At 37.1% G+C, this 14904-nt stretch overlaps 1 protein-coding gene across 2 annotated transcripts in view; it reads right to left on the reverse strand.

The window, feature by feature from the left end:
- DCBLD2 (discoidin, CUB and LCCL domain containing 2) overlaps positions 1–14904 on the reverse strand; it is a 60363-nt gene that overhangs the window by 18658 nt on the left and 26801 nt on the right. For both annotated transcript variants that reach the window (XM_080375981.1, XM_080375980.1), the window contains exons 2-5: positions 9625–9852; positions 5215–5352; positions 3942–3993; positions 2519–2591 (exon numbers count right to left, since the gene is read on the reverse strand). In XM_080375981.1, coding sequence (XP_080232107.1) covers positions 2519–2591; positions 3942–3993; positions 5215–5352; positions 9625–9852 — 491 coding nt within the window. The remainder of the gene's footprint in view (positions 1–2518; positions 2592–3941; positions 3994–5214; positions 5353–9624; positions 9853–14904) is intronic.

The following is a 14904-nucleotide window of genomic DNA, read 5'->3' on the forward strand; positions in this document are numbered from 1 at the left end:
TCACTGGCTGCAGACAGTGCAACGGGCACAGAGAGCTATTCACAGGCGTTCCTGCATCGTGCAGCACTGCGATATGCACAGGCACGTTGCATTCTGCAGCCCCTTGCTCATAACCGGTGAGACAGGGATCAACCTGAATTTTAGAAGTCGAATGGGCCCAAGCTGTCTGTGAAGGACCACCTGGGTTATCTCCCAACATACTTCCCAGAAACCATATTTAGCTTCTTATTACTAGTGTGGTATCCCAATGCAGACTTGCTCAAGTCAATAAACAACAGATGATGCCTGCAGATTTTTATTTACTGTTAACACTTGCTCCCCCAAACAAAGTCCACTGCTAGCTGTCACTACTAAACACACTTGCTGCACTGCTCTGCCAGCCAGCCCACTGGGTGCTACAGAGCCTCACCACAATTCTTTCCGAAGGAGTCAGCAGGTCCTTTCCAGAGAAGCAAGGCTTCATAGATGATTTTTTTTTTCTTTCTCACATTGTTTCAAAAACAGAACAACATTCTCCGTTGCGGCTTCTTTAGAAAGAATTACATGGTGCAGCATGCCAGGATGCCCCTGTATCTCAAGCTCACTGGCAAAAATACCTGCTGACCAGACTTCTCCAAAAATAACTCTCCACAGTATATTCACACATAAAAACTTTAACCCTACTCCCCAGCTCTCAAACATCCCAAAAGCTTTCTAAATAAATGTAATTGTGTCTTGCTCATGCACACAGCTCCCCCTTCCTTTCCTACTTTCCCCTGAAAGTAAGAGCATGGGATTCTCTCCCCTCCCTGCTCACCAGATGTCAGCAATGAGAGGTCCAAGTCAGCGGCAAGGACTTGGTCACATAGAAAAGAATCAAGACTTAGGGTATTTTTAAAAGCAGCAAGCAGCTGCTGATCATTTGAAAGAGATGCAGGAGAAATCTCTACCTGTAATTTGGTCTGCAGTGCTGGACAATTTGATTTCTTTTCACACAGCTTGACTTCTGGGAAATTATCTGCTTTTTTATTCGGAGCAATGAAGTACACAAAAAGAAAGCCACAGGACATTATTTCCTAACGTTTCCTTTTTCCTCTATAAAAAACAGTTTTTCCAGATTTTGGCAAAAAAATTCCCAACAAACAGGACTCCTACAGATGCTGCAAATATGTTTGATAGAAAAACAACTTCATCTTGTTACTAGCTACAAAAACTATCTTGCAGCCGTTTCAATAAGAACTCACTGTGGACCAGATCATATAACACAGTTATGCTGTGGTGACATTTATACAATGGGTAATTATTTAAGCAGGTAGCCTACGATTTACAGATATTTGAGAAAAGATCATCAGAGAGGCACACTTTAGGTTTGTATTTAATATTAAAATCTTTGCTTACTAACATTTTAAAATTGTCTTTCCTCTGTGCTAGACCTAATGGCTTATTAAAAGAGTATTTTAAGATCACACAATCAGAGAATAGTTTGGGCTGGAAGTGACCTTAAACATCACTGAGCCCCAGCCCCCTGCCAGGGGCAGGGACCCCTTCCCCCAGCCCCGTCCAGCCTGGCCTTGAGCCCTGCCAGGGACGGGGCACCCACAGCTGCTCTGGGCAGCCTCTGCTGCCAGCACCTCACCGCCCCCACACTGAACCATTTCCTCCTCACACCTGATCTAAATCTCTGCTCTTTCAGTTTAAAGCCACCACCCCTGGCCCTATCACTACATGCCCCTGTACAAAGCCCCTCTCCATCCTTCCTGTTGGCCCCTTCAGGTACTGGCAGGCTGGTAAGGTCTCCCTGGAGCCTTGTCTTCTCCAGGCTGAACCACCCCAACTCTCTCAGCCAGTCTCACAGGAGAGGTGCTCCAGCCCTCTCATAAATAGAGTTTTACTGTAATTTTTTACTACATTGCTGGAAAAATAATAATAACTTTAAAATAAACAAAACAAACACTATCCAGTCCTACAGCAGGTATGCTAATCCAGTTGCAAAAGCTTACATCAGAAAAATTGTGCAGGTTTTTGTAGTGTTCTAAGTAAATAGTACATTATTAAAGATTTTCATTTTATAGAACTATTACAGTATGAACTCTGTTTTGCAAATAGTTTTATAGCTGCTGAGTACAAATATTATTTCATCTATCATGTTGTAATAAAAAATTAAGGTAACCATGAGATTAAATCACATCATTAAAAAACTGGTTTTCTCTTTATGAATCTGAATTTCCCAACCTGAGAAAGCCAACAAAAACAAAACAGGAAATAGAAAACAATATTTTGATCAATTCACCCTTCTCAGCAGGCCTTACAAAAACACTCGAGTCTTTACTTCACTACTTAACTCCTTGGAGATGGCAACATCTGAGGCACCAGACATTCAGCAGCTGTGCAAAAAAAGTGAGTACCATGCTATTCACTTTAGGACATACAAATACCAGAACCCAAGCAGCAGAACTAATGTGAACAACTACAATTGACTTGCAATTACACACTGTGTGTTTTATCAAAATTCATGTGAGCCCACAGTATTTTTACTTACGTCTCTGTATCCATGGGGAATAGTGCCTGAAATATCAGCAAAAGGAATCACGCATCCAGCTGGACAGTACTTACTGGAAGAGAAGAAAATATCAAGTAAATATATGCATGCAACTAGAACTCTTACAACATTATAGAATAGTCACTATGTTTTTGATCTACAATGCGCTGTTATCATTCGTATATCACTATTTAAGGATACATCCTAATGGAAGACGTATCAAATCAGACAAAAAAGTACTCAGGAATAGAAGTACAGAACAGACTTGAAAAAGTTGAGAAAAGTTGAAAGTTCCAGTCTCAATACAATAAATTAATAAAGCCAGCATTTTATAACATAAATACTGCATGGCTTCTTTAAACTGAAAGTCATGTAAGTACCAATATTAATTAATTATATCTTATAAATAAGAGACTTGCATATCTATTTATTCTGCATCTTTAAGTAACACATATGAAAAGTAATGCTCTTTCATAACAGCTCCTGGCAATGCTTTGATAGCAAAAAACTGGCAAAATTCAGTTAATACTACTAGCTCCTGAAAAGCAAGAGGCAAGATGTCTGCACCTCTGATGCAAGCCCATGTTCGTGTTCTAGTGCCATTTCAAATTGCACATACAAAAACTATCAGACCTTCAAGATCTAACAATGAGCTGGAGTAAACTATTAACATCTTCACTGCAGTTCAACAGCAGTTGAAGCAATGTTGCAGGTACCATGAAAATAGTGGGATTCACAGACTTCAGCACATGTTGAATAAGGCCAGAACCTACAATAAGAAGCCTATTTTGAACTTGGGGAAATGAAAGAGAAAGGCAAAGGTTGCACTTTGAAACATTTAATAATGCCGGGGCTGAAGTTCTCCAGAAAGTGTATTTATGTACTTCACAACAGTCTGCAGCTTTAAACACTGTCCCTGCTTTAGATGGAAACGGAGAAGGATAAAACATGGAAATGGCCTGTTTCCCCCACCAGAAGGTACAGCATTTTATGTCTCCACAGAATCTCATTAATTCACACCAAACTGTGAAATGGGTTTGTAATTTTTAACACATTTCACAGTTTAGTGCTCCTTAGGTAACTGTAATAGGAATTTCACTATTTAAGGTGTATACCTGCTGTAATATAGGTTTCTAAAAGCAATATTCTTTCTATGTGAATATTGGCGCTTTTGTGTTAGTGCAAATTAACGAGGCTCTACTGTATGCTGCATGTATGTAACAAAAACGGGAAAGAGAGAGAGGGAGGAAGGAGGACCGCAAATGTCAAAGTTATTTGGCTCTAACCCTAATTAGTTTGTTTCTTAGGTTCTCTGGACAGCCAATTTTCAAGCTGCATCAGGTATAAGTAACAGAGGGAAGCAGAAACATTAAAACGGCATCACTAAAGAGACTGGGGGGAAACAGGTAAAAGTCATTCTTACTTGAATTCTGGTTCGGAAAATTGACTTGCATTGTCTAAACAGGTAATTAGGTCTGGAAAGAAAAAATGTTAGGTCAAGAGGATGATAAAGACAATAAGTTTGAATATGCTTCCTCAAGTGCACAAATATATACATTTGAGCCTCTGTGGCTTAAACAAAAGATTCAGAATGAAAAAAACTACATTCCTACTAAATTTTCTTGCAACAGATTCGGTATTACAGTAGAACCTTGATAATTTGGCTGAGTAACTGGGAAATCACTGAGAATGTGACATAGACCAGAAGAGAAACACTACAAAAAAACATTTTCTGTGCAGCTTAATTTTGATTTATAGCTATAGTGCAGAGATCCTAAGATAATTCAGACACACAAACATACGATCTTTCCATAAAATTAAGTAAGTTGACTAAACAGGCCTGTGTTTTCAGCATTTAACAGTCCTACAGCACTGAAACCAGGCAGCGCAGGGAACAAGCTATTAAGAGCCATGTTACTGGCATCCATGACCAATATCTCACATTTCACATTTCTCTCTGCTGTGTTTCAGCACACACAGTCTGAAACACACATACAGAGAAAAGCATCAGGAAAACCACAAAATAAAAATTAAAAATGAAAACTCTTTATCTGCTCTTTTTAGCATTACTTCCAGAAGGGGTCTTCTCAAGCCTTTTGCCTTGTGAAGCTGTTGCTGGCAATCCTTCATTTCCTTCTGGACCACGTATGTCACACACCTTTACAATGAGTGGAAGGAGATGCAAAACAAATACAGCAACCTCTTTCAGAGGCCAGAATAACCAAAACCACATAACAAACAAGAACTGGCAAAAAGACTAAAAAGTAGTCAGCAGATGATATAATTAAAGAGCTGAGGGATTTTTCAATACTGTTATTGAAATAAAATTTTCTGTGAGGTTGGTCTGTATACAATATATAAATCTCAGCAAGAAAACTTGTTAGTTATCTGCCAGCTTGACTAGTACCTGAAAAAATGTATTTTGTCCTTTATCTGAAGCAGTTCTTTCATTCATAAAGATAACTATGACTCTTCTTCTGCTATCCAAGGTAAGCTTCGATACCATTTCTTTAAGACTACAGCAACTTACAGTAACTGCCGGTCTCACTTCCTATGCAGAAGTATCAGGAAGACTGCATTCAGAGTCTTCATTTTTAGAAGCTAATTTGCGAGGACAGGGGAATAAATAAATGAGTTACGTGTTTTTATGAGACAGCTCTGATTTTACCAGCACAGAAAAATTACCAAATAAATACCTGATTTGTCAGTGGTTGAATAAGCTGCAAGAAATCCACGTCCAGAAGTGTGTGTTCCACTCATGAACTGTACTGTGACTTCATTACTTTTTGAAGTAATTAAACCATCCATTTGAAAGCCAAACCCACAGTATTTTCCTATGGAGAGAAGAGGGAGACAGACCAAAACCAACATACATAATAGGCATCTTATTTCAATTGCAGTGTAAGCTCACATTACTTCTGGTGTATATTCAAAAACAAATCCATGTGCATGACATCAAATGATGTCATCAGTGTCCATTTAAGGCAAATGGAAGAATATGGGTACCAGATTTGTCACTGTCAGCAGGTAAGAATCTCTCATACCCTTAACACTTGCAAATAAATGTGACCTTATCCCATTCACCTCTAGCCATGCATAACTCTCACAGCCAGTTCGTCAAAGACTGTGAGAAATCTGTTAGGGAATGGGATCAAGTTAGGGCAATAAGAATCACCTATAGAAGCAAACGAGAAAAAAGCTCTTCTCCTCCCCCACCTGTTGGGGCACTTCTTCATTGTTTACTATTTCATGGTTTCTGTCAACTGCTTTTCTTCATTTAGGACAGCAGCAGGCATGACTCACGGCACTTCAGCATTAAGTATATGCAAGTACCATCAATATAAACTGCCAGTTGGTTCACTTTCTGGTTTGCTGCACCTATAAAACCTGAGAGGTTCTGCATCTGGATACTTCTCTTGCCATCAAAAATTATACATATATATACATATGTATATACATATATATACAAATATACAGAACTGAGATGCTGGAGTCTGCAGATGCTGACAGTATTTGCACTATGAAGTCCCACAATTACTGCCAAAAGTCTTTACCTGGATGAATGCCTGTTAAATGCACCCAAGTCAATAGGGAATTCTGCACTTCTACTAATTAGAAACTTTAATAAAACACTGACCATTTTATTAACCTGTTAAGAAAAAAAAGAAAAACCAAACCTGTTCTATAGGCTCCCTTGATCACTCAATATTGTAAACCATCTATAACACTATTTAAGATTCTGCACTGGATAATCGAAGTGGATAATCACCAGCAACAAATGACACTGCGTATGTTTCAGTCTAACATTAATTTATTTGCTTTCTTGAGCATAAGTATGTTATATCATAAAACAGCAAAAAAAAGAAGCCAGGCTCCCTTCTCAACTAAAGGCAAATTACAAAACTGAACTAGAGGGAGTGGAATAACTCTGTCCTGCAGGAATAGTTCTTAACAAATACAATGCAACACAAACATAACGTGCATGTCAAATTCCTTTAAAAAGTGAACTGCGCTCTCAAATACTGATCAAATAAATTTAAAAATTAGAAATACAAATTCCTATCATTATTCAAGGCTTTGTAAATGTTGCTTATTCATATATTTTTGAACAAAGCAAGAGTATATTCTAATGAAAAAAGAGAAAATAGATTTTACAATACTTTAATGAAATTTATAATATTATACAAATATAACCTTACCTCAACTCACCACTTAAACTGGTTATCAGCAACAGATACAAAGAAATAAGTTCTCTTTTACCAAATCTCCATATTGACCCTATGTTCTGCTCCAAGTCATGTTTCAATGATTAAGTGCATTCATTATGATGAACTGCATAATTTTTTCAACTACCACTTTTATTCTCCTTTGTTTTTTAAGTTTTGTTTTGTTACACAATTGACCAGAATGAGACTCCTCTCAGGGTAGATCAGAATGTCCTCAAGAAACCATATCTCCTCTTCTTTGGCAAATATACAGGGCAAGACATTTAAATCTAGCTTGCCTAAACTATCCAGTGCTGCTAGTACCATGGAGATACAGCCTTTGACAAACTGTAGACTGATGCACTTTATGATGCATGGCAAGACATATTTTTGAGACTATGAATCATTTTTCTAATTCTTCGCTGGCCTCTCACCAGATTTTTAGTAATCTTTTTAAAAAGCAAGCACTAGAAATGGACAAAACATTACTGTCATGACACCTCAGTCAATGGTACGTGCAGAAGATGTAATTTCTCTATTTTGTCTGTATTTAGGCATTGAATGACCCCAAGTACTTTTGTACAACAACACTGCATCAGGAGAGGGAATTCCCACAGCAGCTTACATTCTCTGCTCCTGTAGGTCTAGCATTACACTGCATGTATTAAATAAGTAAAATCTGACTGTAGACACACAGTGATTGGACTGTGATGAAAGCTAATAAAAACTACCTCTAGATCTTACTTAAACTAGAGACAAACTTCAAACCAAGGATTTGAATCTTCTTTTGTTTTATTGGTAAATACCGAAAAGGCTTGGAATTAGAACTAGCCCTTAAAAGCTTCATTAGAAACCTCTGTCGGTGAACTAACCCACTAACAATTTTTTAATCTAATCAGCCAATTTTGTAAGTAATTTTGGGTTAAAGTAGGTATCACTGAATTTCAGATTTTACATAATACAAGTATTTTAACATTAGATCATGCTAGCAGTCTTGAATGGAAAAACTTAGGATAAATCCAGATTTCTTCCAAACAAATTCAGGTCACTATTTAATCTCTCCAGTGTTTGTTGCTTCAAATATGAACATTCAAGAATCTGCATCATCTGTATCTGTCAATGTTAATATCACTGTTTGTTCTGTGATTTAATTTATTTAAAAGCAGAACAACACACATATTTGTTCAACATACCGTGCTACTACACAAGCTGGGAACAGCTGAAAGTCAAGAGAAATAAATGAAGTAGAAAATTTACTTGAAACCATTAAGTCACTTGTAAAAGTGAGTAATAGACTTATCAGAACTCAATGTTCCTTGCCATTTAAGGACTGCAGTGTTTCCTATTTTAGGCCAAGTGTGGCTCAACTACTCCAAGCACATACTGATTTTCACACATGCTTACCTAGGAAACAGTTGGAAAAGAGGGTTAAAAAAGCTAACATTCCACTAGCCTCTTTATAAAAAGACTCAGTGTAGTGGGATTAGCATTTGAGTTGCACAAAAACAATCCTGGCGAAGTAAATCTCTCTTTCTGTCTCTGCAGATTAAAGCTTTAGGAAAGAAAATAAAATTAATCTGCACAGTAACAACTAATTTTGCTAAAAGAAGAATGACAATTTGTTTTGAGTTTTATGGAAAATAACCACAGGGGTCTTAAAAGCCTACATATACCTTGATGTAGATGATAATGTCACACTGCTATTTGAAAAAAAACCTGCCTTACAGTCATGAGATTCACTTTGTCCTCTAAAGAGGAGAAAAATTAAACTATGGACATTATCAGAAGATGGGGGACACTTGAACTACACAATTTTTCAAGCCTGACATCCTTTAATACTGCCAGGATTATTAGCTCAAATCAGAGCGATTCCATATAAAAAGAAAAACATTTCAGTTAAGATATATATGATCCTCATAGTTTTGCATCTCCCTCTCTGCTGCTTACAAGAACTTCACAGACTACTGAAGATGTCTGAGAAAAAACAAACCTTACAGTTAAATTTCCTTTGAAAATCTGAAGAATCAAAGATTATTTTAGGATTTGTGTTGCTTTCAGCATCTAGTTGTTGTATGCACGAACTAAAGGTAGGATGTTCTGCTATCATTATTACTCATCTTTTTTTCAGCACATTTTTAGGATATAGGAATTGTGTCAAGAAGATATGTCCACATACGCTTTAATAACGGTAAACAAAATGCAATTATTTAAGAATTACATTAAGAATACTCTGGCGTTCTAAACAAAGAGTTCATCTGCTGAGCAATAATGGTAAGCATACTTGAAATGGGCATGTCACCAGAGAAAAAGAAAACAGATTACTGTTTTCTTTACCTCTTTATTTTTATATAGTTACAGTTGTACCTGTACTCCCTCTCTGCACTGAAGACGCGTATAGCATATAAGAGAATCTTTCCTTAGCTGTGCTTTCTAGCAGTACTACCAGTAGTAAATTTATTAAAACTGGTCCCTGATGGCTGTTTTTCTCATGTGGTGAGGTACAGAGAGCACTCCTCACAGTTTTGCTGTGTTTCCTTGATACAAAGTTCAGGAAAAACACAACTCTGATTACAAAATTATTAAAATCCCTTTCTTTACCTTATTTGAGATTCCTGTAAATAATGAAAATTTCCTTCTTTTCATCACTTCTCATAAGACTCACAACCCACACTGTACAAAGCAGTGCATGATGTATTCAGACAAGGTCATACCCTGCCCAACATCGAACTGAACGGTTACAGTTTTCCAGGGCTACAAAAAAAAAACCTTAACACCTAGTAGTTACTCTATGCTCAGAGCACATAAACAAGGAGAAATTTAAAAAGTAACAAAAGTAACAACAGTATATCCAAGTTCTTTACAAGGCAATAGCTTTCAAATACCAACAGTAAAAGCGCCTACCTATCTCTGCCCTTGTGGGGCCAATCCCATTGTGAACTCTTAAGTAACTGGAATGACAAGAATCCGAGTCATCAATATCAAAATCACCAAATTTGAGCTGAACTCGCTGCCCAGGCTTTACACGAATTTCCCATTCACAAACTGTGCTGTTGGGAGAGGTCTGTGGGTAGTTTATCGAAGCAAGAGTTCCACTTTCAGGGCCCAGAACTGTGTGCCCACATCCATCACCTGCAAAAGAATAAAAACAAATCAGCAACACGAGTTCATCTTCGCAGCTTCACTGGCAATTTCATCATCCTGTTTTTTAGCAGTGGTGTAAGACTTGCTGGTTTCTTAACCATACTAATCATATTGCAAGAAAACTCCAGGGTAAGTCACATGCAGATGAAACAGCTATTGTGAGAAAATAACATTCAACCAATGTTGCCTAATGCTTAGCTTCTCATCACAGGTGATCAGAGAGCTGCTACAGCTTCCTCAACCATACAAGAATTCCTCCATAATTACTTAAGAAATTGCAGTTAGTACAGAAAGTGTCCCTGCTATCTCACGTTCCCTCAAAACCTATGTACAGAAAAAAACACGTTCTGAAAAGGAAGGAGAAACCCACTGATAAAACAAAAGCACATCAGTTGTTTTACTTCTTGCTGTACCCACAGCATAATGAAAAAGAACAAAGACAATGGAAAGCAAATACTCTACTGAAAATAACTGCCAGGCCTGACTATCATCAAACTGTTGGTGTGCTGTTTTCTAATATAGCACAATTTTAACACTGTAGTTAATTTTTTACAGTTCTTTAGAGGCCATGCTAGTTTTTTCTGGATTTGTACAACATATTGATTACAAATTATAATGAGCCCTCTACATAACATTTGAGTATTAATTTTAAACAGCAGTAACAATACTAAAGACAACTTATTTAACCAGTGGGAAAAAACCAGCACAAATTGTGTATTCTCAAAATCAAACTATAAAGAGCAAACCCATTACTCAGCTAGACATTAATTCCCCCCAGTATGTAGTAAAAGAAGCTTAAAAGTATCTGGGCTGTTTTGGAAATCAGAATGTTCTTTACACAACATTGGCCATCACTGGCTCTTTATAAATCAAGATGAAACAAAGTATTCCTGAGCATAAAGGCACACCCAGCAGAATTAATACCTCCAGTAACCTAAGCCCCAGAAAATAAGCCTTGTAACATTTCAGGTTTATTTTTGTAGCACCAGAGGCTAAAAAGCCTATTTATGTAATTTAGTCTCATGAAAAGAGTATGCCAGGAACAGCATCATGAAAGTCTGGAGATCTTTTGAAAAAGACCTGTACACACTATCCTAAAAGCAATGAGGACCTTTCAGGATCTTCAACAAAGTAACATAAGCAAAAATAGCAAAGTCAAAAATCAGGTTAGATATGATGCTAAAAAATGTCTTTTACACCACTCAAAATACATGTATTAACTGTAGGTCCATTCCACCCTTCAGAATTCATGCCTGTGTATAGTACTTCCCAAGTGATTATAACCGACTTAACATTACGTCAAAATCCCACACTCCAGAAGTTCACAATGCTCAACATAATTTGTATCAACAGATGTTTGTTTTGACAGCTAGAAGTCAGTCAAAGTGTTTCCTACCATATACTAGCATATGTAGTTCCTCTGCTAAACATGAAAGGTAAGCTTAGCTTTAAGAACAAAAACTGTATACATATTTAAGAATTTTAACTAACCTACTCTCTTTATAATCTGAGCACACTGACAAATAGCTGCATGTTGTAAAAGCTAAGTGCTGCTTTTATATACAGAATCACAAACAGATGCAAACTGCAGCTTTTTTTTTCTTGCTAGCAGTTTTGAAGCAAAATGTGGCATCTTCTTTGGAAAGGGAACTAGAATAACTGTTTCAGTAAAATCAAAATTTCTATTTGTAAAGCTGTTGCTTAGACGTGTTTTTTCTTCATCCAGTTTTAGCAATTTACTTTAAAATGCTTTGTTCCATCCCATCACAAGTATTATTTCCATTTGGGTGACAGCTGAGAAATCACTTTCTTAGATTACTGCTGTTCTAATACGTGAGGCACAATTGTCCAATGTTACAAACAAGTAGCTTAAACCACATGTCTTGAGTATCACTTTAATCCTGGTTTCTTTCCAAAGACGTGTTATAAAGCTAAGAGTAAGTAAAAGATTTATCATTAAAAACCTGTAGGGCCTTGGTTTACTAGTTAGTAAACATTTAAATGTCAGATTCCTTATTAGTCACAATATGATTAACAGTCAAGAAAAATACTGATTTCTTTGCTAGTAAACTGGGGTTTTTTTGCAAGCAAGTACTCACATACATTACGAAACACATGGAAGTTATTAACAACAATCAAAACAACAAATATATACTAGGCCTGTATTTATGGTGATATTTATGGCTAGTATTTCAAAACTCTTTATACTGCAGACATATAAAATTAATTTTCAACATATGCAGCAGTCAGGTTTAGGTTACGTCTTAAATAAATGCAACGAGCCAGTTAAGCAGTTCTCTGCATTTCCTAACTTGTGACAGCAGTAAGCAACCATTTACTCATGTACAGATTGAAAACATTATGCAGATACACTAATAAAGTGGCTTTTTGAACATGAAATCCTAATAGCTTTCACCTGTACAGGGCAGATAAATTGTTCTGAGTGCATTTTAAGGAAATGTTTATGCTATCTAGAATACTTGATAGTTAATTATTTCTCATTTCAATGGGCCTGTTATTGCAATGCAGTAACCACACAAACGCTAGTTCTTACAGCCAGGAATACCAATAACACACACGATTATGCATTTCTGATTCTTCCCCACACTTTTGCATCTTAAGCCTATGCCGCTGGAAGGTAAGGACAAAGGAGAGCTCGGGTCTCTTCTTTGATCCAAATTGTACTTAAATTGTAAACTTCTCCAGTTAAAAGCAGAAAAGATCATGCCTAACATTCATTTAAACCTCTTATTCACTAGTTTGCTGTTCAGCTGTCTCAAGCACAAAACAATACCGGCACTACATTTGTATGATGAACAGGGCACATCCTTCTGATGAGAAAAGCGAAAGAACTCCAGAAACAACCTCACACATTTAGGAGATAAAATGCAAATAAAATAAGTTTTAAAAAGACACTGAGACTTTTCTTTTAAAGATGCATCACTAAGAAATGTCAAATTTCCCCTTGTAGCTTGGAACAATCAGTCATGTTCCCAGTGGCTAGATAGAAAACCTTACTAATCTGTCTCACACAATTTAATGGAAAAGCAAATTTCAAATCTCCCTTTTGCTGAAGGCATTCTTGAAAACATGTGAGGAAAAATACTCCTCTAACCTATCCACATTAAAGAACCTGTTGTCAAATCACACTAGAAAGAAATGGAAAGGAAAAAAAAGTTGTGCTGAACTGCATCTGCAGCATTGTTGTACTATGAAGTACATTAATTAATTCTGGCTGGACATTTGAGAACTCATTTTGTTGTGTGTTTCACTTAGGTTAGAGATAGCAGAAGTGCCAGATACATCATGCCTGAAGAATTTAAAGATTATCATTGCATGTCCAACATGCAATAACAGATAGTCTGCCAAGTGCAGCAGCAGCAGCATTCAGGAGCTATTTGGAAATTTCTAAAAATCACATCTCCAGTGAAACTTGCAGAACAACGAAACCTCATGTTATTTTATTGGTACTATAAAAGGGTAGCTCTTGAGCCTCCCTATGTAAGTGGTGCTTCATCACTTCTGCCAAAGTTGCACAAATACCACCGATCAACTCCAGAGATGTGTGTGTGTGTATATATATATATTTCTCCTGTATCAGGGGAGCAATCTGCAATACTCAGCAATTTCTACAATAAAAAGAGAAAGTACAATTTTTTGCGCTACAGCCACTTATATAGGAGCATTAGCTACTTCATTTGCAAGTCATTAAGTGCCACTGAATCTTTTGCTCCTATTAATCTGTATGCATGAGTGTGGAATATCTGAGAACACCTAGAAGAGACAGAAATCAATGCCTAAATCAATTATTCCTGAATGGGTTGACAGTTTCTGTTGTCAGTACACAGCTAATGACTCTCCTGCTTTCTTTCAGCCTTCTCTGTCATACAACAGACCTAATGCACTTGCAGAACAGAGAAAGCTCTTCACAGTAGCATCACACCACTTGCACAAACTTTATACCTGACATGTGCTGGAAGGTCTGCAGATGTGCATTGAATTTCACATGTCCTGAGGACCGTGTTCATACCAAACATGAATAAGCTCAGCTCTTCATCAAAATGTGTGTTGGAAACATGGGTGCCTCAAGCAGGGGGCAGAGGCAAGCAGACTGCTGTTGTCAGGAGAACCATTCATCTCTTCTGCAGGCGCCGTCGAGTGCAGTCTGGATGAATTATCCTGACAGATTGCAGGTGACCCCCCGGCCTATGGCACACTGATGTCTGATGCGATCATGCAAATGATTTAAAACCATTTCTCATACACAAGTTCTTTACATCAACAAAATACAGAACTTGAACCAGTACAAACATACCAAAGTGCACTGGGTAAGAAGAAACTGTCAAATTTAATAAAATGAGAGCATACTGCACATGCAGAAGTGGGTGCTAAGTACTCTAATAATACCCACAAAAAGATTAATTATTCTTCCTAGTTGTTGGAGTCAATTAATCAGAACTTTTCCCCCTGAAATTGGCTGCTGTTAGTGACTGCTAATCTTGTTCTCACTACCAAAACACATTGAAAAGTAATCTTTAAGACTAGAGGATGCTTTCCCATTCCTTACTTGGAGAAGAGAGAATGATAAAGACATCAGACAGTTTAAGATTACAGTCTGTAAGGCATAACCAATGCATATCAAAATGCTGATCTCAATTTTAACACATGGCACTGCCTTTTGAACAGACTCAATTTAACCAGTGGGTTTCCTGAGAAGATTGTACATATGTAAGTTAGGATTTTCTTTAAGTTTGTGACTATATACAGGATGTAATTAACTCTTTATTAACTAAGTAAAGGTAGAATCAAATCTAAGTAAAGGTAGAATCAAATCTAAGTAAAGGTAGAATCAAATCTAAGTAAAGGTAGAATCAAATCTAAGTAAAGGTAGAATCAAATTATTAGAGTTATGTAAGCAAGAAGATGTTTTAAGGCATTTAATTTCACTGCAAATACACAACTACCTCTGATTCAATGCACTGATGTAATTCCTCCTCTTCTGTTCAGTTCCTGTGCTCTTTCCCACTTTTTATCAGTGTG

Source organism: Falco punctatus, assembly GCF_963210335.1.
Source record: "Falco punctatus genome assembly, chromosome: 2".
In the NCBI taxonomy this organism is placed as follows: Eukaryota; Metazoa; Chordata; class Aves; order Falconiformes; family Falconidae; genus Falco; species Falco punctatus.